This window comes from Phacochoerus africanus, chromosome 9 (assembly GCF_016906955.1).
Source record: "Phacochoerus africanus isolate WHEZ1 chromosome 9, ROS_Pafr_v1, whole genome shotgun sequence".
Lineage (NCBI taxonomy): Eukaryota > Metazoa > Chordata > Mammalia > Artiodactyla > Suidae > Phacochoerus > Phacochoerus africanus.
In genome coordinates this window covers 19,079,980-19,103,282 of record NC_062552.1, presented here as the reverse complement: position 1 = coordinate 19,103,282, position 23,303 = coordinate 19,079,980, and the positions used below count along the sequence as shown (strand labels likewise).

The following is a 23,303-nucleotide window of genomic DNA, read 5'->3' as shown; positions in this document are numbered from 1 at the left end:
GGTCATGAGATTAGGACGCTTATTTTCTTCATCTTCTAAGTTTTCTAAAACTCATGCCTGTGTATTAAATTTATAATCAGAAAATTCTGTTTAAATTATTTCCCCTATGGGAGTTCCTGTTGTGGCTCAGTGGGTTAAGAACCCAACAGAGTGTCTGTGAGGATGCGGGTTCAATCCCTGACCTCACTCAATGGGTTAAGGATCCTGCATGGCTGTGGCTGTGGCTGTGGCTGTGGCAAAGGCCAGCAGCTGCAGCTCTGATTCGACCTTCCATATGCCACAGGTGCAGCCTTAAAATGAAAAAACTAAAAAAATACATATATTTTTCCTAGAAACTCATATTCTTCTGTTTTGCACTTTATGTAACATTCGTAATAAAAATTCAAGTCCTTTCTCTCATCATCATGTAACTTTCTTGCTGTTCTTTTTCCCATCACTGTTTATTTTTGTGAAATTCCTTCTCAACCTTCCTTTCTTGCTCCATGCTGCTGAAGGAGGTAGCTTACACATCGCCGTTCAGTGATGAGCAAATCCTATACCATACCTCAACCAAACACTTTTATCTTTGTAGTCTCTGTTTTCATCACTATACACAGTATTGAGCATTGTTGATTTGTCTCTTCTCTGCGTATATCCTCATGGTTGCCCTTTTCCTTTCCTGTGTGCTTTCAATTTATTTGTTATTATTGATCTCATTCTTCTTTTCTTGTGAAATGTTTATCGTAAAACACATCTGTAAGCCACTTAGAGCTCTGCTTGGATACAGTTAAACATTTCACTGAATGTGAGCATTAACAATGTATTTCTTTAGTTATCTGTAGGTTTCTCTCTGGGGATCTCTTTGAAAGCAAGTGCAACACTTGAATGCAAAAATGTCATGCAAAAAATTCAGGGACATAGGTCAGCGTCTATTGAGTCCATCCTCTGTCTCGGAAGGTTGACTCCAGGGACATTTTATGGATGAGTATGATTGTTGTCTTCCAAGGTAATTCAGGAGGCAGAAGTGAGTGTCAAATGCACCTAATTTTCCTTTTTAAACCATTTTGGAGATAACACATGATAAATTATGCAAGCCTACTTGAAATTAGTTTATTCTGCCTCTGCACATTCTCAGAGTTATGGACTCCACATGTGAATAAAGTGGAATTTATTTTTCTACTACTTAATTGATGTTTTGTACCATCAATGTAATTTTTTTTTTTAAATTTCCTTGAGTTCTGTGTTCTAGAAGGAGTTCTGTGCTCCAATTTGATAGACCTGGGTTACTCCCTTTTGGTTTTCCTCTTTGAGGACAGAATAATTGTAAGCTCTTTTCCTTGCCCCTTGAAGTGTCCTTGCCTGTACTTTTCAGAGCTCAAGAATTGCTTTGTTGAGTACGTGACCAAAACCCTCTGCATTTACTCCAGGCCAAATACAGGAGAACATCATCACCTTTCTGTTTTGTTTTCTATGTTCTTTCTCCTGATAATTGCTGAGCTTTTGGCTGCAGTTGCACCTTGATCCAGGTTCTGAATTGTAAGAGGTGGTGTTAGCCCTGCTGTGTGAGCCTCAGCACCTTGGGGTGGATGAGTTGTAGAGATCACCCGGAGTAGCTGCCATTGCGGAAGTCGTCATTTTGGTGGCAGTTGTGTCGGGATTCCTGTATATACGTGTATTTTCAGTTAGCATAAACATAGAAGATGATTTAACTGAGAAAACTCTAGTGAATGAAAAATTGCTTTGATTACTTAGACACATCAGGGCTGATTGAGGGAAAAGACTTTTGGGTGAAAAGACTATTGGATGATAGGAAAAAAACCAGTTTGGGACTAAATTATTACTGCAAATAGTCCTCGGAATGAATGAATCACGTGAGTTAATCTAACATGTCTAATCTGCTTGGTGGGTAGCACTGTTCTTAGTTTTTAAAAAGGAGGATAGAAAGTAATTAAAAGGAAAATGGTTTCTCTAAGAAGAAAGGGCTTGAGTTTGGTTATATTTCTTCCCTCTCTTCCTACCTTCCTCTTTGACTTGGCTGCGTCTTCTGAGCTTCCACAGGGCTCTGCCATAGCCCTTACCTCTCACCTTAGGGCGCCTTATTGGTGGTGTATGTATATTTATCTGCTTGTTGGTCTGTAAGCAACTCATTTATATCTTGGGTGGTCCCACTGGCTCCTAATGTGCCTTATATATAATCGATTCACAATGAATGTAAAGATGTATTTTACACTTAAGAGCGACTTCCTGACTTTAACAATATGAAGAATTATCATGTGTTAAATATTGGTGCTCTGGCAAACAAGCTTCCATTAGAGAAATAGAAGGGGTTAAGAAAAAATAAAAATGTGTCTTGCAAGATACATCTACAGATGGTAAAGCTAATCAGCTGCTGTGATGGATTTCAGAGAAGGAGGTGAGATCTCCATCCCTGGAGATTTTTAAAAGATGGGGCAGAAGGAAACATCTGTGAGAATGACTGAAGCATTAGATCTGTCTTGAGGCAAGTAGACAGACAGAATGACTAATGGTCTTGTGATTCTCTGATTACTTGGCCTAAAGAAGAGAGGACCGAGGGAAGACATTGACATGACTTCAAATATGGAAAACAGCTCTTACCACTTTCCATAGGGGAACAAGTTGAAGGAGCTTAGCCTAAAGTCTTAGCGATTTGGGTTACCATTTATGGTTAAGGATTTTTAAGATGTAGGTTGTGAAAATCCTGTGTCAACCTGCACAATAAAAGACTCATTTGTGTGAGATGTGGAGTCAGCTCAATGATTCTGTTGCAGTAAAAATATTTTTTATGTTACTCTGAATGGAGAGACTTATTCTGAGACATTATTTTCAGCGTGCAGCATTCTTTTGGGAAAGGAAAACTTCTAAAAGTATGTTTCAAGTGCCATGCATCATCACTGTTTCATGGCCAGGAGGAGAGACCAGAGATAATAGGTGTGAAATTCTTCCCATCTGAATATGGGATTATGATATCAAACCAGGAGCCGAAGGGTAAGGAGGAATCTGGGACATTGCCCTGCTCTACTGGGTCAGCTTTGTTTGGGTCACTGGATCTTTTCCCAATGAAAATATAGAAGAATTGGGGCAACAAAGATCTTGTCAATACAAGGGGAACCAGAATACCTATTAACAACCAACCTTCATTAGGTATTTGGTTGTACTTTCAACATTCAGCCACATGATGTCACAATTGTATTTTGATTTTCCTCGTGTATTTGTCTCAAATAATAGATGAGGGCGTTTTCAAAGCTGGAGAGGAGAGATCTGAAACGCGGGGGGCAGCACAAGTCCAAGAAGATGAAGACACTCAAGTTGAGATTCCAGTTGACCAGGTAGCCTCCACGTCTTTAAACATATGTATAAACCCATGACTACTATTGTCTTTCAAGTTTTGTGTTATCTGCCCCGTGCTGTTTGTTTTTTTTAAATTGTTGTTTGTTTGTTTTGCTTTTTAGGGCCACACTCACAGCATATGGAAGTTCCCGGGCTAGGGGTAGAATCGGAGCTACCGCTGCTGGCCTACACCATAGCCCCAGCAACACCAGATCCGAGCCCTGTCTGCGACCTACACCATAGCTCACGGCAACTCTGGATCCTTAACCCACTGAGGGAGGCCAGGGATCGAACCCTCATCCTCATAGATACTAGTCGGATTCGTTTTGCTGAGCCACAAGGGGAACTCCCTATCCTGTGCTGTTCTTATGCAGATGTCAGTTAAACCCTCTTGGTTATTAACACATGGCAGAACAAACTTCAAAATAAAGCACTTTCAGTTCTTCCTAGTATTGCTGCAAAGAGTTGCCATTTGGACAGTCTTTTTTGTGATTGGGCAAAATGTCATTTCCTTAATAAACAGCATTGAAGAATGAGGTGAGTTAGGTATGAGATACAGAGGGAGAAAGTGCGATACAAAAAAAAAAAAGAGTATTGGCTTGGGGTTTTTATCTAGGAAAAAAAGTCCTCTGTTGAGAAAAGCAGTTAAAAAATACTGTGATATTCTCTCCTTTAGGGCCCTTGAAATGGTTGGAATTTGTTTTTCATAAAGGAACTGCTTATATAAATGCAACTCTGATATTTTCTAAGTGTGCATTGCTTTTCATTTTAGGCCAATGGAAAACTGTACTTTTAGGGTGTGTGTGTGTGTGTGTGTGTGTGTGCGCTTGTGTGCATGCACACACACAGGTGCTTAAAGAGGGAACAAAGTAGTGTTAATTCTGGCTAAATGACACAGGAAATAAAAGTTGTTTTGGCTTTCTAATGCATTTTAGTCAGATTTCTTACAATTCCAAGTGGAGGACTGGAATTTAGGTGAGAAGGAAAATTCATAATCCCAAGCTCAAGCAAATATGAAGTCACCAGGAATTGCTACTCGTCCTCTATTATGTGATATTTCTGTTTCAAAGAGCAAATTTCACAATCCAGCAAATTCCACAGATGATCTTCCCAGTCGTATTTGTCTTAACAGTGCAGCAGTGAAATTGCTGCCTGATTATTCCACAGGCATTTTCTATAAGCGTCACCTTCCTGATGAAAAGCTTAATGTGTTAAAAATCACACAGATTTCAAAAATCCAATTTATTATCTAGGATTAGTTGCAACTAATACTTTTTCATAAACTCCAGTTACAGGTATTTTTTTTCCCCCGAGGGAAAAGAGAATTTTAAGTCTTTGGTGAAGTGGTAATTAAATATGTTTTAAGACAAAGAAGAGTAATCATCATGTATGTACCTAATAGCTGTGGAAGCCAAGGGTAATTTATATGCCAAAGTTAAAATGCCAAATATCAAGGGAAAGTCAGCATTATTACCAAAAGGGAGAGCTCTTCGTTAAACAACTTTAGTTTTGAAATCTGTGAGAGTTGTTTCTTTGCTTGTGAGTTTGATGATCACCAGGAAGGGAAGGGGATGGAGGCGGGGGTGATCTCTGAGAATGCTCGAAGAGCCTTGGATACCGTGTCCGCAGCGCTTAATTTCTTATTTGACAGGAGAGTGCTAGCTTATTAAAATACGAGTATGTGAGAGAGACCGATTAAACAGATCAGTAAAAGCAGGGCAATATCAACCAATTGATGTCAGTTTGAAGGAAAGAAAACCAGTGAACGAAAGGTCAGAATTGCCTTCTTCGTTGATCCTATTAGTGATAGAGTTCGGGTTGTCTAGCTCATGTGGTTGGCATGAGATGCGTGTGAGGTCAAGTCTTAGAGTCATTCTCTCTATGGCCTGGTGGTCTTTTGCTCCATATACGAAGTACCTATGATATAAATATTGTGAAAAACCAAGTGGAGAAATGAGTGTAAAGCTCCATTTTAGTAAGAATAGCTCTGGAGTTCCCGTCATGGCGCAGTGGTTAACGAATCCGACTAGGAACCATGAGGTTGCGGGTTCGGTCCCTGCCCTTGCTCAGTGGGTTAACGATCCGGCGTTGCTGTGAGCTGTGGTGTAGGTTGCAGACGCGGCTCAGATCCCTCGTTGCTGTGGCTCTGGTGTAGGCCAGTGGCTACAGCTCTGATTGGACCCCTAGCCTGGGAACCTCCATATGCCGCGGGAGCGGCCCAAGAAATAACTAAAAAAAAAAAAAAGAATAGCTCTGACGATGTGCCTTAAGGGTGATGTTCATTAAGCAATGAGTACTATTTATTCAGTACCTGCTGAGTGCCAGGCACTGTATTAGGCACTTTTAGCCCATATAATTGTGAGGACAACCCTTTGAGATAAGTCTCATCGCCCCCACTTTATATATAGAAAGAAAGTGAGCTCCTGCAGGCAGAATTACTTGCTCAGACTTTTAAGTAGAGGAATTGGGAAGTTCTTGTTTTGGAGTAGCGGAAATGACTCTGACTGGTAACCACGAGTTTGCAGGTTCGATCCCTGGCCTTGATCAGTGGGTTAAGGATCCAGCGTTGGCATGAGCTTGATGTGGGTTGCAGATGCTTCTCAGGTCCTGCATTGCTGTGGGTATGGCGTAGGCCGGCAGCTGTAGCTCTGATTAGACCTCTAGCCTGGGAATCTCCATATGCCATAGGTACAGCCCTAAAAAGCAAAAAAAAAAAAAAAAAAAAAAAAAGGAATTGAGATTTGAATGCTGGTCTAACTTCAAAGCATGGCCCGGAGTTCCCGTCGTGGCGCGGTGGTTAACGAATCCGACTAGGAACCATGAGGTTGCGGGTTCAGTCCCTGCGCTTGCTCAGTGGGTTAACGATCTGGCGTTGCCGTGAGCTGTGGTGTAGGTTGCAGACACGGCTCGGATCCTGCGTTGCTGTGGCTCTGGCGTAGGCTGGCGGCTGCGGCTCCGATTCAACCCCTAGCCTGGGAACCTCCATATGCCGCGGGAGTGGCCCAAGAAATAGCAAAAAGACCAAAAAAAAAAAAAGCATGGCCTTTTGTGACCTGGAGGAAGAATAGTAAATGCCCTCCTCCTCCCCCAAAGCCAATTATTAGCCCAAGGAAGGAAACAAATTCCTGCGTAAGAAAGGGAATGTCCATCATATACTATTTGGCTCAACTGTAAATGGCAATTACATACCTTTCCTTTCGGGGCCATACTCAATTAACTTCTTTGGACTTGTTTCCCATCATCTGAATGGGTTCATATTGTAACTTTGTCAAAAGACAATGAGGAAGGGTGTGTGTTGTGTTGTGTGTGTGTGTGTGTGTGTAAATATCGTGTGCACATTGGCCAAGTACTTTATCTTTACCTGAAAGCAGATGAGGTTTTATTTTTTTTTTGATGATTTTTATTTTTTCCATTATAGTTGGTTTACAGTGTTCTGTAAATTTTCTACTGTACAGCAAAGTGACCAGTCATACACACACACACACACACACGTGTATACGTGTATATATATATGTATGTGTGTGTATATATGTATATATATATGTATATATATATACACATTATTTTTCTCACATTATCCTCCATCATGCTCCATCACAAGTGATTAGATGTAGTTCCCAGTGCTATACAGCAGCAGATCAGGTTTTAGAAGGAAATATTAAGGCCTCTGTTGAGAGGCAGTTCTCCGCGGATCTCTTCCGTTGTTGCATATTTTGTGAGAAGAGGCACAGATTGCTTTGTTCTGGGCTGTGTTTTCAAGGATGTTTGTGTAGTGAACAGTCTCAAATGACAGAGGTAGTGACATCCTCGGAAAGAGTCATTCTCAACTGGAGGTGATTTGCCCCTGAGAGGATATTTGGCAGTTTCTGGGGACACTTTTGATTGTTATAAATGAAGGCGTGCTACTGACATCTAGTGCATAGTGTCCACGGAATCTGCCAAAATCTTGTATTGCACACAGCTGTCCTTGCAGCGAAAAATTATCCAGTCCAAAATGTCAGGAGCGTTGAGATTGAGAAATCTTCATGTGGAGCAAGGGCTAGGTTTGCTGCTGATCTAGTATAATGAAGACAATGTCTCCCATAAAGGTGGTATAGCAGGTTTACTATCCATTATATAAAGAAGTGGTGCCATTGAAGTGTATTCTTCAAATGAGTTAAAATGGTAAAATTTAATGTTATGTTTATTTTATCACAATGCAGATATTTGGGGAAAAAAAAAAAGGTTTGGGTTCCCTAAGCTTGGGGTTCTTCCCCTGTAATGCAAGCCACTATGTGTATCACCCAGCCCCCTATGCGTTGCCCTGTGGGAATAGGGCCTTGGGGAGTGGAAACAAATGCTGATCCTCTGGCTATTGCTCTTGCAATAAAGTGCATTGTCTCTGACCCTGTAGTCACTTGTCTTCTGCCAGCATCCATGAAAAGATGGCAACGCTAATGTGTTTGCTTGTTAAAAAGTATGGTACAATTCCAGATCTTCCATAGTCTTTCATAGCCAGTACTGATCCCAAGAGGCGTTGTGTTTGTGTGTTTCAGTGTTGGTAGTGGGGTGCTGTGGACTAATCTCAGCTGAAAACATGTTTGAGCTCTGTCCCCAGGTCTAGACTCTTAATGTTTTAGAGACAAGTTAATGATCCTGTGTCTAAAACTGCTTCCAAACCCATGGGAAACCAAAGAACGTCACAATCTTTTCTTAATGTGGGGAAGGCAGAACAGATATGTTTTCTCAGGGGAGAGTTTAGTTCTCATAAGAATAAAGTATGCTTTAAAAATTAACTTTTTTACATGTACATTTCAGATCAATCTGGTTGCCCAAAAGCAGTGGAACAAGCGCTCCATTAACCAATATCTGCAGTTAAACCCTGGCACCAAATACTTATGTGTCAGTATGCTCCATTTATAAACTGATGCTTTTCCAAGATAAGGAGGCAAGAAATGAAACTGTTTCGTTTTGGTTAAGTAAACTGCCTCTAGTTAAGTAAAGATCAGGCAGGAGGGAGAATCCACCATCTCAGAAACACAGGCAAATAAATACCTATAAAATAGGCAAAGAAGCAATTATATTCTGAATTTTGTTCCATTTGAGAGAAGAGAGCAGAAGATGTGATAGTAACTTTAGAGTGGTTTTGGATTGTTTTATAGCTTTTTCCATGCATTTGTAGTTGATTTTGAGTAGCAATAAAATGAGAATTGCAAGATATTTTTATGCTAAGTAGTTTCATAGAATAGCATTTAAGCCAGCATCATGAACACAGGAGCAGTGAAAGCTTTTTTTTTTTTTTCTTTTAGTTGAAGGTTGTGATATATATGATTTTCTTATTTATTGGGATAATGTGAGAAAAAAAGAATATATACATGTATGTGTAACTGGGTCACCATGCTGTACAGTAGAAAATTGACAGAACACTGTAAACCAGCTATAATGGAGAAAAAGAAAAATCATTATAAAAAATAAATAAAAAAATAAAATAAAACTTAGTAAACCCTTAATAACAAAGTTACACATATACTCTTTTTAAAAGTCAACCTATCCAACAAAAATTATAACAAAAATAGCAACCACCCTCCCTAGCCTTCCCCATTTGGATTCCTGCTCTACAGATGTAACCAATTTGTGTTTTTAGGTATTTCTCATGGAATATATGGCTGTATTTTTAAACCTTATATTCTTCTGTTCACTCTATTTTAATACTTCTGAGATCCTTGAGGCTTATAAGTAATGGCATGTCATAGTTTAATTGGCATTTTATTTATTCTAAGAGGTATATAAAATAATGGAGATCTTTTTAATTGGTGATATCTTAAATTTGATATTTTTTTTGATTTTATTTTTCAAGTTTAGATATAATTTATTAATTTTATCTCTGACTATGGGAAGGTGATTATTTAGATCTTTTACCATCTTCTATCGTCCCTCCTCCCAAATCAGACCACACACACACACACACACACACACACACACACACACACACACACCCTTTCTCCTTCTTTCTTGACAGTATAATTTTATAAATTTTTTTGGCTAAATCAATATTCAGTTTACGCATTATTTTTACTATGGAAGTATTATTAGCTGAGCCATGTCGTATACTCTGGTTACATTTCCTTTTTTGTGTAATTTTTTCTTACTGCTACTTATATTATTATTTTATCTTTTTAAGGCATCACCCACGGCATATGGAAGTTCCCAGACTAGGGGTGAAATCGGAGCTACACCTGCTGGCCCACACCACAGCCATAGCAACCAGGGATCCAAGCTTCGTCTGCGACCTATATATACCACAGTTCATGGCAATGCGGGATCCTTTACTCACTGAGCAAGGCCAGGGATTGAACCCATGTCCTCATGGATACAGTCGGATTTGTTACCACTGAGCCACGAGGGGAAACCCATCCTCCTCCTTATTTTAATAATTGTCTGTGTTGTTGTTGTTGTTTTTTTTTTCATTTGCTTAGTTTTCTGATCTGTTGTTATTACAAGCCATTTCCAAACTCTGCCAGAATTACTCATCTCTTCTTGATGTGCTCAAAGGTTCACAGTGATAAAAGTCTCAATTTCATCTTTTTTCAAGTCCTTCAATCATCTGCCTCAAGCTGGTTAATTGTTCTTTGGCTCTACTTTTCAGAATTCTCCTGGTATTTTTCTTCACCATTATTTGGTGAATTTCTTTGGCTTCTCCAATAGATGGATGACCTTGGACTCTACATCTTCCTCTTTCTTGGTTCCATACCTTCATGTTTTGTGGAACTCACCTCCAGTAACCTCCTGGGAAAAGCCTCACGAGACGCACTTTTATTTTTTGAGATTCTGCATGTCTGAAAATGTCTTTTCCCCCTCCTCTACTCAAACTTGATTGTAAACATGGCTAGGTATAAAACTCTAGGTTAGATGTAATTTCTCTCAGAATTTTGAAATCATTGCTCAATTGGTCTTCCCTTCCAGAATGGCAGTTGGGAAGTTTAATGCCATTCTATTTATTGAGCCTTCTTAAACAATCCTTTGTTTCACTCTGGAAGCTTTTAGGCTCTTTTCTTTGTTCCTGGTGTTCTGACAAGTTCCAATTGTGTGCTTGGTGCAGGTCTTTTTACTTATTGGACTTTTTTATTCTGAAAATGTTTGTTTTTCAGTTCTGGAAAGATCTATTCGATTATTTCTTAGGTAATTTTCTTTTCTCCATTTCTCTACTCTGCTTCTGGAACAACAAGTATTTGGATATAGGACCTCCTAGACCAATCCTCTACTTACCTCTCTTACTTTTCCACCTCTATGGGTTTTTTTCTGTTTTCTAGGTTAAAAAAAAATCAACCAGATTCAGCATTTACTTTCCATATATTGCTTTTTTCCTAGTCATCATATTTTTAGTTTTTAAGAGCTCTTTCATACTCTCTGAATGTTCCTTTTTATAGCACCCTATTCTTGTTTTATGGATGTGATATCCTACGTTATCCCTCCAAAGATTAATCTATTATTTTAAAATTTCTTTTCCTTGAACTGTGTTTGTTTCTTTTTCTTCATTTCTTTCTACCTTCATGATTTCTGTCTCCATGTTAGAGGCTCTCCTTGACTGTCTGGTTCGATTTTTTAAATTGAAATATATTTGACGTATAATGTGTAAATTTAAGGTATATGTCTGGTGAGATTTTAGAGTGAAGCATTAGGAAAACTGTGTGCATAGTCACAGCTCATCAGGCTGGGGGAATTTCACTGGAGAGTGACTGGTTTTGCCATTTTCACTGGCAAACCTCCAATTTTCAGCATCTGTGTTGTTCCATTGAGTCAGTCTATTTCCTTTGAATAGAGTCTTTTGATCTCTTGCCTTGATGGTGTAAGCCTGGCTGTGAGCATTTTGGGATCTGACTGTGGGAAGGGGCCTTGGAGACTTTAAGTAAAAGACTTTTAGTAGAGAGATGGATTCTTCTAGGTTTCAGTATGGTGCTCTTGTTTTCTATGTGCTAGAGAGCAGCTTCTTTATAGTACAACATCCTTAGATATAAACCTCCTTTCTTTCTCAAGGGCAGCAATTTAGGGGTCTGTCTCCTTCTTTTAAGACTTTAAGCCAATCTACCTGTTTTTAGTTATACCTATGCCCCTTCTTCCAGAGACAGATGGCACCTCCCATCTCCAAGCCTTCTATAAGTTTTTTCAGCACGCAAAACTTGCTTCTTGGCTTTTCCACCCTACAGTGTCAAATTTTAGCTTCTCCAGTTCTGCTGTTGTTGACCCCACATTCACTGGCTTTACAGTTTCCCTAAATTTTATTTATTTATTTATTACATTTTTATTTTTATTTTTGCTTTTTAGGGTTGCACCTGCAGCATATGGAGGTTCCAAGGCTAGTGGTCTAATCGGAGCTACAGCTGCCAGCCTTCACCACAGCCACAGCAACACCAGATCTGAGCTCCATCTGCAACCTACACCACAGCTCACGGAGCAATGCCAGAGCCTTAACCCACTGAGCAAGGGCAGGGATTGAACCCGCAACCTCATGGTTCCTAGTCGGATTCGTTTCCCCTGTGCCACGACGGAAACTCCAGTTTCCTTAAATTTGAAGCTCCTATTTCCTTGTCAGGCTTCTGTGTCCTTACAGGTTCATCCCTTTATAAATTGCCCTTCCATAAAATTTAGAGGAGAATGAGAAGGGAGCTAAGAAAAAACGAAAAAAAAACCCAGAAAACTTACATATTTGTTCAATCTACTGTGTTTAACCAGAAATCACTTTCACACTAATTTATCCTGGTGAAAATAAACTGTCTTCATAGTCATCCATAGTCAGAGTCTTGGGATGACAGACTCAGCCTGTGAGCAAATTTCCTATGATTGAGTCTCTTTAGTGTCTGCTTACTCTTTAGTTTACCACAGACTTCCACACTCCCTATTATATAACACCTGTCCTGAATGACACATTTCTTTTCTTTTTAAAAATTCAATGGATTTTTATTATATTTATAGTTATACAACCATCAACACAAGAATGACACATTTCTGTCTTTTGCCTGGCCCCTGGGGGCATTTGAGTTTGTGATGATTGACCTACACACAGAGAGCACAGTGCCATCTTAAAGAATCTGCAACCTAGAGGCCATCATCAGAAACAGGAGGTTTGAAATCCAGACATGCCCATTGGTATAGTTTTGTCACTTCTGGAAATCAACAGTCACTTAACACCTTCTCTTATGAAAGGCAAGTTCACTGGAGAGCACGTTTTTATTACTTTTCCATATGCAATGAAATACACAGCCAGATAAAGGAGGCTGCTTCTTCTGACCAGACCCTTAAATCTATTTCAGTGAAATGTATTTATTAAAAGAAGAATTATAGGGAGCTCCCATTGTGGCTCAGTAGAAACAAACTCAGCTAATATCCATGAAGGGTGCAGGTTTGATTCCTGGCCTTCCTCAGTGGTTAAGGATCTGGCATTGCAGTGAGCCGAGGTGTAGTTCACAGATGTGGCTCGGATCCCGTGTTGCTGTGGCTGTGGCTGTAGCCAGCAGGTGCAGTTCTGATTCAACCTCTAGCCTGGGAACTTCCACCATATGCCACAGGTGTGGCTCTAAAAAGACAAAAAAAAAAAAAAAGGATTATAAAATGTTTAGAAGCAGAAGGGAAGCTGCTCTAAACTCTTTGTCATTGAAGAAACAAAGCCCCATAGTGGGGAAAGCATTTTCCCACAAAGACGTAGCCTGCTGATGGGGAAGTTTGCAAAGGTGCTCAGGTCTCCTGGCTTCCAATTTGATGCTGTCTGCACACCTCAAGGAAGGAAAGCGAGGGAGATTAGGAACTTGGAATTATCTCACTCAAAGGAACAGATCTCTTCTATGTAGAGGGCTACTCGGCCTTCACTGCCTTTCCTGCAATGAAATGAATTATGTACAAACAGTATTTTCCCCCCTTTCTACTGTTAAGTCACCTTCTCTTAGTGAATCGTGTTCATGTTCAGAGCTGGAAGCATCACACATGGCAGGAAGAGTTAAGATGAAGATGCTCAGGCGTAACTTCCCTGTGCATCATCACCGAGGCTTTTTTGTGACATCACCTCTGTAGATTTGTGTTTAATTGGTGGAAATGGTGTTAAACATTAAAATGTAGCCTTCAGGGATTTCTGATGTAAGTGAAAGAAAATCAACATTTACTTCTAAAGTGAGAAAACTTAATGGGGAAATTTTTTTTTTGAGTGATGACTAAAGAGTCTTGTGCTTTCTAAATATAAATTGTCAATGTGTGATATCTTATGCTATGAGTATAAGTGGGAACTGGTGGAGTTTACTGGCTGAGCCAGCTCTCAAACAGGTGGCTGAGCCAGTTTTCAGCAGGTGGCCAACCAAAGCTTCACTCTCCTTGTGTCCTTCCTGGGTCATGTTTGTGAAGAGAACCACCCATTTTTGTAGGTCATTGTACTTCAAACCACATTTAAACCATTCTACCCCCTCTGTGAAAGTAAGCCCCTGAAAGCTGAAAATAGGAAAGCAGTACTTTGCTGTCATGAAAAATTGAAACAGATTATTTCAAAACACCTCATTCAGCCTGGGTAGGAGATGATTTTAATCTCCATGGGAACAGAAATAAAAACAAGTGCAGTAACTTCTGTACTTTCAACATCTCTGCCTGAAGTCTGCCGTAAAATCTACAGAAACACCTCCTGCCCAAAGCCTGTAACAAATCCTCACTCCCAAATTTCAAGGGTAGCAAACATTACCTGGAGACGTGGACGTCTACAGTAGTATCATCATCCTGAGTGGGGCGTGCGTTCTGAGCTCCAGTTTCTAGGTCTAGAGTATTTCAGGAAGGGAAACGTGATGGGTAAAAATGGGCAGGACAACTGGGTGGTTAGGGAGGTTCTCTTGACTCGAAACTTCTAATGTGCAGTTATCTCCAATAGCAAGGGTTTCAAAAATTCAAATGTACTCCTCCGGGAATTCTGACATAAATATAAGAAAAATCAATATTTACTTCTAACATGAGGGAAACATCAGCTTAGTTTCTGTTTAGCTGCCTTGTCCCATTTCTAATTTTTGGTGCCACTGTTACTGTCAAAGGTGTGATGTGAGTCTAAAATGTAAGTTGTTCGAGCAGCCCCATCTGTCTGTGAAAATACCTTGTATTGATGCTTTTGATATTTGGTGGCTTATTTCCATGTGATTTCCATATTCCATCTTCTTTCCTTTTAGCACTCAGGAATCCTGAGTTAACCTTTGTAACCGCCTGCATATTCTCTAGAAAGCCTGCATACTTACCATTTCCCCTGAGCCATCCCCGCTAGGGTGCAGCCACTGATAATAACTAGCAGACCTTTTCTGTCTTGCCATACAAATCAACCATTTTTTCAGGATGACCCTTACAAAAAAATAGTAAGATATGCATGTAGACAAATGCAGGCAAAAAGGCGCTTGGAATAGCAATGCTGGTGTCACGTGAAGGAGAAAATCTGGTGTCGTTTTTGTAGTAACAATACTAAGAACAATTGCTTGTGATGACTACTATGCTTTATAAAAGGTACAGGTCTCAAATTTCTTATAAAAACTGTGTTTAAGGGTATGTATCTGTAGTTGTACACATATGTGTAATACGTCTGTTAATCCAGCTGCACTCTGGATGTTCTTGGGGTCAGTGAGGCTGTGAGACAGAAATTATCCAAATGATCTCTGCGATCATTACGAATGTCAATTTAGTGAGCATATAAGATAGAGTATAATGAGTACCCTTTCTTGGCTTTAGTGAAATGTATGAATTGGCTTTATACAGAATATAATGTTACGCAATTACTCATGGGCATGAGCTAGTCCTGAAAGTTCAGGATTGAGAAACAGTATCTACATGAAAACTGGTTCTCTTAAAATTTTAGTGATAAACTCACTAAAATTTGACATAAACACCCGGGAAGAAGACCTTTAAGCATAGGTTAAATATCTTCCTGGTTTATCACCTTGGCAATGATGTATTTCTTTTTTATAACGTGATTCTTAAGAAAGAGTGGCAGGATGACATAATTAGAGTAAATCTTATAGAACTGTCTTTATGGCTAAGCATCATTCTGTCAACAGTCAGTTCTGTTTTCTCCTAGTTTTCAAGAAAATTGATGTTTTTTCTTTTTTCTTTTTTTTCACATAATCCTCCATCATGTTCCATTTCAAGTGGCTAGATATGGTTCCCTGTGCTATACAGGAAGACCTCATTGCTTATCCACTCTAAATGTAGTAGTTTGCATCTACCAACCTCAAATTCCCAGTCCATTCCATTCCCTCCCCCTCTCCCTTGGCAACCACAGGACTGTTCTTCATATCTGTGTGTCTGTTTCTGTTCTGTAGACAGGTTCATCTGTGCCCTATTTTAGATTCGATGTATGAGCGATGTCATATGAAATTTGTCTTTTTCTTTCTGACTTCACTTAGTATGAAAGTCTCTAGTTCCATCCACATTGCTACAAATGGCACTATTTTGTTCTTTTTTATGGATGAGTAGTATTCCATTGTGTATATATATCACATCTTCTAAATCTATTCATCTGTCCTTGGATATTTTAGGTTGTTTCCATGTCTTGGCTATTGTACATAGTGTGGCAGTGAACATACAGGTGCATATATCTTTTTTTTTTTTTTTTTGCACCAGATCATGTATACTTCATGGGAAATTTAAGAGATTTCCAAGGGTAACTATACAGTTCTTAATTTTTGCTTTAGATACTATTTTTAGAAATCAATCCACTATTGAACATCTTTTCAAATGCTTATTGGCCATTAGAATTTCTTCCTCTGTGAATTGTCTGTTCAGATTCTTTTTCCTGGCTGAGCTGTTCTTGAATTTATTTATTTATTTATTTTTAATGATCATAGCAATCTAATTTCACAGGATTTCCATCCCACAGCCCAAGCACATCCCCCCACACCCGAAACTGTCTCCTCTGGAGACCATAAGTTTTTCAATGTCTGTGAGTCAGCATCTGTTCTGCAAAGAAGTTCAGTCTGTCCTTTTTTCAGATTCCACATGTCATTGAAAGCATTTGATGTTAGTGTCTCATTGTACAGCTGACTTCATTTAGCAGGATAATTTCTAGGTCCATCCATGTTGCTAAAAATGCCGGTATTTCGTTCTTTTTAATGGCTGAGTAGTATTCCATTGTGTATATGTACCACATCTTCTTGATCCTCTCCTCTGTTGGTGGACATTTAGGTTGTTTCCATGTCTTGGCTATTGTAAATAGTGCTGCATTGAACATCAGAGTACATGTGTCTTTGCAAGTCGTGGTTTTCTCTGGATAGATGCCCAGGAGTGGGATTCCTGGATCAAAGGGTAGTTCTATTTTTAGTTTTCTGAGGAATCTCTATACCGCTTTCTACAGTGGTTGGACCAATTTACAATCCCACCAACAGTGTAGTAGGGTTCCTTTTTCTCCACACCCTCTCCAGCACTTACTGTTTGATGATGACCATTCTGGCTGGCATAAGGTGGTACCTCATAGTGGTTTTGATTTGCATTTCTCTAATCATGAGTGATGTTGAGCATCTTTTCATGTGTTTTTTGGCCATCTGCATGTCTTCTTTGGAGAACTGTCTGTTTAGACCTTCTGCCCATTTTTGGATGGGGTTGTTTGTGTTTTTGGTATGGAACTGCAGAAGGTGTTTATAAATTTTGGAGATTAATCCCTTGTCAGTGGATTCACTTGCAAAGATTTTATCCTATTTTATGGATTGTCTTTTTGGTTTGTTTCAGGTGTCCTTTGCTGTGCAGAAACTTTTAAGTTTAATTAAGTCCCATTTGTTTATTTTTGTTTTTATTGTCATTACTCTAGGAGGTGGATCTGAGAAGATGTTGCTGTTGTTTATGTCAGAGTGTGTTTGGCCTATGTTTTCCTCTAAGAGTGTCTGTTCTTATATCTAGGTCTTTAATCTATTTGGAGTTTATTTTTGTGTATGGTGTTAGGGAGTGTTCTAATTTCATTCTTTTGCATGTGGCTGTCCAGTTTTCCCAGCACCACTTATTGAACAAGCTGTCCTTTCTCCATTGTATATTCTGGCCTCCTTTGTCATAGATTAGTTGGCTGTAGGTGCATGGGTTTAATTCTGGGCTTTCTATCCTGTTCCACTGATCTGTATTTCTGTCTTTGTGCCAGTACCATACGGTTTTGATGGCTTCGTAGTATAGTGTGAAGTCCGGGCGCCTGATTCCTCCAGCTCCATTTTTCTTTTTCAGGATGTCTTTGACTATTCTGGGTCTTTGGTGCTTCCAAACAAACTTTAAAATATTTAGTTCGAGTTCTGTGAAAAGTGTCCTTGGTAATTTGATAGGGATTGCATTGAATCTGTAGATTGCCTTAGATAGTATAGTCATTTTGATAACATTAACTCTTCCAATCCACGAGCATGGTGTATCTTTCCATCTATTTGTGTCATCTTTGATTTCTTTCATCAACGTCTTATAATTTTCAGAGTATAGGTCTTTTGTCTCTGTAGGTAGGTTTACTCCTAGGTATTTTATTCTTTTGGATGTGATGGTAAACGAGATTGCTTCCCTGATTTCTCTTTCTGATCTTTCATTGTCAGCATATAGAAATACCATCAATTTCTGTGTATTAATTTTGTATCCTGCGACTCTGCCAAATTCATGGATGAGCTCTAACAGTTTTCTGGTAGAGTCTTTAGGATTCTCTAGGTATAGTATCATGTCATCTGCAAATAGCGATAGTTTTACTTCTTCGTTTCCAATTTGGATTCCTTTTATTTCTTTTACTTCTCTGATTGCTATGGCTAGGACTTCCAGAACTATGTTGAAGAGTAGTGGTGAGAGTGGACATCCTTGTCTTGTTCTTGATCTCAGTGGGAATTCTTTCAGCCTTTTACCATTAAGAATGATGTTTGCTGTGGGTTTGTCATATATGGCCTTTATCATAGGTTCCCGCTATGCCCACTTTCTGAAGGGTTTTTATCAGCAATGGGTGTTGGATTTTGTCAAAGGCTTTTTCTGCATCTATTGAGAGGATCATATGGTTTTTATTCTTCAGTTTGTTGATGTGGTGTATCACACTGATGGATTTGTGGATATTGAAGAACCCTTGCATCCCTGGGATAAATCCCACTTGATCATGATGTACAATCCTTTTAATGTATTGTTGGATGTGGTTCGCTAATATTTTGTTGAGGATTTTTGCATCGATGTTCATCAGTGAAATTGGCCTATAGTTTTCTTTTTTTGTGGTATCTTTGTCTGGTTTTGGTATCAGGGTGATGGTGGCCTCATAGAATGAGTTTGGGAGTATCCCTTCCCCTGCAATTTTTTTTTCTTTTTTTGTCCTTTTGCCATTTCTTGGGCTGCCCCCATGGCATATGGAAGTTCCCAGGTTAGGGGTCGAATTGGAGCTGTAGCTGCTGTCCTATACCACAGCCACAGCAACTCAGGATCCGAGCCGTGTCTGCAATGCCAGATCCTTAACCCACTGAGAAAGGCCAGGGACCAGACCCGCAACCTCATGGTTCCTAGTCGGATTCGTTAACCACTGCGCCATGACGGGAACTCCCTGCAATTTTTTTGAAATAGTTTCAGAAGAAGAGATGTTAGCTCTTCTCTAAATGTTTGATAGAATTTGCCTATGAAGCCATCTGGTCCTGGACTTTGTTTGTTGGAAGTTTTTTAATCACAGTTTCAATTTCAGTTCTTCTGATTGGTCCATTCATCTTTTCTATTTCATCTGGGTTTAGTCTTGGAAGATTGTACTTTTCTAAGAATTTGTCCATTTCTTCTAGGTTTTCCATTTTATTGGCATATAGTAGTCTCTTAGGATCCTTTGTATTTCTGTGGTGTCTGTTGTTACTTCTCCTTTTTCATTTCTAATTTTATTGATTTGAGTCCTCTCTCTTTTTTGCTTGATAAGTCTGGCTAGGGGTTTATCAATTTTGTTGATTTTTTTCAAAGAACCAGCTTTTTGTTTCATTGATCTTTTCTATAGTTTTCTTTGTTCCTATTTCATTGATTTCTGCTCGGATCTTTATGATTTCTTTCCTTCTACTAACTTTAGGTCTTGTCTGTTCTTCTCTCTATAGCTGGTTTAGATGTCACATTAGCTTGTTTATTTGAGCTTTTTCTTGTTTCCTTAGAACAGCTTTTGCTGCATCCCATAGGTTTTGGAGTGTCGTATCTTTGTTGTCATTTGCTTCTAGGTATTTTTTAATTTCCTCTTTGATTTCTTCAGTGATCCATTGGTTGTTTAGTAGCGTGTTGTTTAATCTCCACGTGTTTGTGTTTTTTGCAGTTTTTTTCTTGTTGATTTCCAGTCGTATAGCATTGTGGTCGGAAAAGATGCTTGATATGATTTCAATTTTCTTAAAGTTACTGAGGTTGGATTTGTAGCCCAGGATATGGTCAATCTTAGAGAATGTTCCATGTGCACTTGAGAAGAATGTGTATTCTGTTGCTTTTGGATGGAATGTGCTATAAATATCTATTAAGTCCATCTGGTCTAATGCTTCATTCAGGGCCTGTGTTTCCTTATTGATTTTCTGTCTGGATGATCTGTCCATGCTGTAAGTGGGGTGTTAAAGTCCCCCACTATGATTGTGTTATTGTCGATTTCTCCTTTTAAGGTTGTTAGCAGTTGCCTTATATATTGTGGTGAACCTGTGTTGGGTGCGTAGATATTTAAAATTGTTATAACATCTTCTTGGATTGATCCTTTGATCATTATGTAATGTCCTTCTTTGTCCCTGAAAATATTCTTCATTTTAAAGTCTATTTTGTCTTATATGGTATTGCTACTCCAGCTTTCTTTTGATCCCCGTTTACATGAAATATTTTCTTCCATCCTCTCACTTTCAATTTGTATGTATCCCTAGAAGTGAAGTGGGTCTCTTGAAGACAGCATATATATGGGTCTTGTTTTTGTATCCATTCAGCCAGTCTATGTCTTTTGGTTGGGGTGTTTAGTCCATTAACATTTGAGGTAATTATTGATATGTATGTTCTTATTGCCATTTTATTAATTGCTTTGGATTTGTTTTTGCTGCTCTTTTTCCTTTCCTTCTTCTCTTGTTCTTTTCTGTCTATAGAAGTTCTTTTAGTATTTGTCATAAGGCTGGTTTAGTGTTGCTGAATTCTCTTGGCTTTTGCTCATCTGTGAAGCTTTTGATTTCTCCTTCAAATCTGAACAAGAGCCTTGGTGGGTAAAGTAGTCTTGGTTGGAGGTTTTTTCCTTTCATCACGCTAAGTATATCAGGCCACTCCCTTCTGGCCTGCAGAGTTTCTGTTGAAAAATCTGCCAACAACCTTATTGGGGTTCCCTTGTGAGTTATTTGTTTCTTTTCCCTAGCTGCTTTCAAGATTTTCTCTTTGTCTTTAATTTTGGTCCGTTTCATTAATATGTGTCTCAGTGTATTCCTCCTTGGGTTTATTTTATATGGTACTAATTGTGCTTCCTGGATTTGAGTGAGTGATTCCTTTCCCATGTTAGGGAAGTTTTAGGCTATTATCTCTTGGAATATTTTTTCTGTTGCCTTCTCTCTCTCTCTCTTCTCCTTCTGGCATCCCTATAATATGGATGTTGTCCCAGATTTCTCTGAGACTCTCTTCATTTCTTTTTGATCTTTTTTCTTTTTTCTGTTCTGCATCCATAATTTCCACTAATCTGTCCTCCACCTCACTTATTCGTTCGTCTGCCTCCTGTATTCTGCTGTTAGCTGCTTCTAGTGAGTTTTTTATTTCAGTTATTGTATTTTGCATCTCTTCTTGTTTCAGTTTTATATCTTATATCTCTTTGGTTAGTGTTTCCTATAAGTTATCCATCTTTGCCTCCAGTTGATTTCCAATGTCTTGCCATCATCTTCAGCATCAACAGTCTAAAGTCTTTTTCCTGGAGGCTGAGAATCTCCTCATGGCTTAGCTGATTTTATGGGGTTTTTCCTTTCTCCCTCATCTGAGTTATAGTTCTCTGTCTTTTCATTTTTATAGGTTTTTGGTGTGGTGACCTTTTTATAGATAATAGAGCTGTAGCCTCTCTTACTTCTGGTGTCTGCCCCCCTTGTGACTGAAGTCGGTATGGGGGCTTGCTGTAGGCTTCCTGATGGGAGGGGCTGATGCCTGCCCCCTGGTAGGTGGAGCCGATTCTAATCCCTCTGGTGGGTGGGGCTTAGTCTCTGGATTGGATTAGAGGCAGCTGTGTGCCTCAGGGGTCTTTAGGTAGCCTGTTTATTGAGCGGTGGGGCTGTGATCCCACCTGGGTTGTTGTTTGCCCTGGGGCTTCTCAGCGGCTGACTGACAGGTGGGGCCAGATTTTCCCAAAATGGCCACCTCCAGAGAAAGGCATGGCTGCTGAATATTCCCGAGAGCTTTGCTTTCAATGTCCTTCCCTCACAGCAAGCCACGTTCACCTCTGTTTTCCCAGGATGTCCTCCAAGAACTGCAGTCATGTTTGACCCATATTCCTATGGAGACTTTGTTTTACCCTGGGACCCAGTGCACATGAAAGTCTGTGTGTGCCTTTTAAGAATGGGGTCTCCATTTCTCCCAGTCCCGTGGAGCTCCTTATGTGTTGTATGTGGTTTGTAGCCTTACCAAGTGTCACCTGGGGACCAGCAGCATCAGCAGCACCTGAGTTGCTGGAAATGCCGAGGCTCAGAACTGCTGACTTAGAATCCACATTTAAATAAGATGCCCGGGTGATGGAGAAGCACTGGGTTAGATGACATGAGGCTGGAAGTAACTATTTAATGTCATGTGGAGTTTGGGATGTTTTTACATTATCTTGGGGAAATAGTACAGTTCCATGGTCATAAAAGTGTTCATATCTCTCTGTCACTATCGATGGCATTTTGAACAAGTTTACCTAACTGTGCTTCAGTTTGTTTATCTGCAAATTGGGATGATAATGGTATTTTCTTCAAATAATGTTGAGGGTAGTTTAAATACGATGATGCCTATGAAATGCGTGGGATGTAGGACCAGGTACCAGGAGAGCACCCCGTAGACGTCAGCCTTGTCACCATCATCTGTCCTTTCCTGAAGGCACATATGATGCTGGTTTTTATCTGTGGAAGGGGAATTTGGGTTTGATTCAGGGCAACAGATATACAATCCTCTGGGAAATGTGGTGATGGATACAAACATGAATAAGGAAGAGCCTTTGCTTATAGAAACTTCCTGAAGGCCTCCAGAGAGGCAAGGTTGATATTTCCCCGTCATTCCACAATCATTCAACAACGTTTGAGGCATCTACTTGATAACAATTCATGTTCACTGTTTTCCTTTCCTTTCTTTTTTTTTTAATGGCTGCACCCGTGGCCTGTGAAAGTTCCCAGGCCAGGGGCAGAACTTGCACCTCTGCGGAAACCTGAGCTGCTGCAGTCAGATTCTTAACCCATTGCACTACAGCAGAAACTCCTCATGTTGACTGTTTTCATATCACACACAAATAGGGAATAACGACACAGTGTTTAGAGTTTGACAGGTATTCTGAGGGCACAGACAGTGAGGATAACTGCCTGAGGGGCCAGGAAGAAGGCGGGTCTACTTAAGGGAAGGATGAAGCATTCTGAATAAAGGTGGAAGGGAGAGAGTGACTAATAAACAGTATAGTGGTGGTGGGGGTGAAGTGGGGGGGCAGCCAGGCCTCTTTACAGCTTCTTCCGCAGGGACGTTGTTCCTTCTCCCGGCCCCTCCCCACGTGATACTCATGTCTGGGAAGCACTGGGTTTGGCTTCCTGCTCTGCCGTATTCAGCCAGCCTGCAGCCTCTTCCCCTTCTGAGGAACCTGGCTTCCCTAGTTTGTGGAGAAGGGCTATGTAAGGGAATATCTCCTTAAGGAGAGAGAGGAAATAATATGAATGTGAATGTTGCGGCAGAAGTACCTGGGGAGAGTATCAGTGTGCTTAGTGGTCATAATAGTGCCACAGACTGGGGTTCTTAAACAATAGAAATTGATTTTCTCACAGTTCTGTCTGGAGGCCAGAAGTCAGAGATCAAGGTGTCGGCAGAGTTGATGTCTTCAGACATCTCTCTCT

At 39.8% G+C, this 23,303-nt stretch overlaps 1 protein-coding gene across 1 annotated transcript in view; it reads left to right on the top strand.

Moving 5' to 3' along the window:
* The window catches only part of DCDC2 (doublecortin domain containing 2), a 169,699-nt gene that overhangs the window by 136,968 nt on the left and 9,428 nt on the right, over positions 1-23,303 (top strand). The window contains exon 8 of the mRNA XM_047796276.1: positions 3,226-3,326. Coding sequence (XP_047652232.1) covers positions 3,226-3,326 — 101 coding nt within the window. The remainder of the gene's footprint in view (positions 1-3,225; positions 3,327-23,303) is intronic.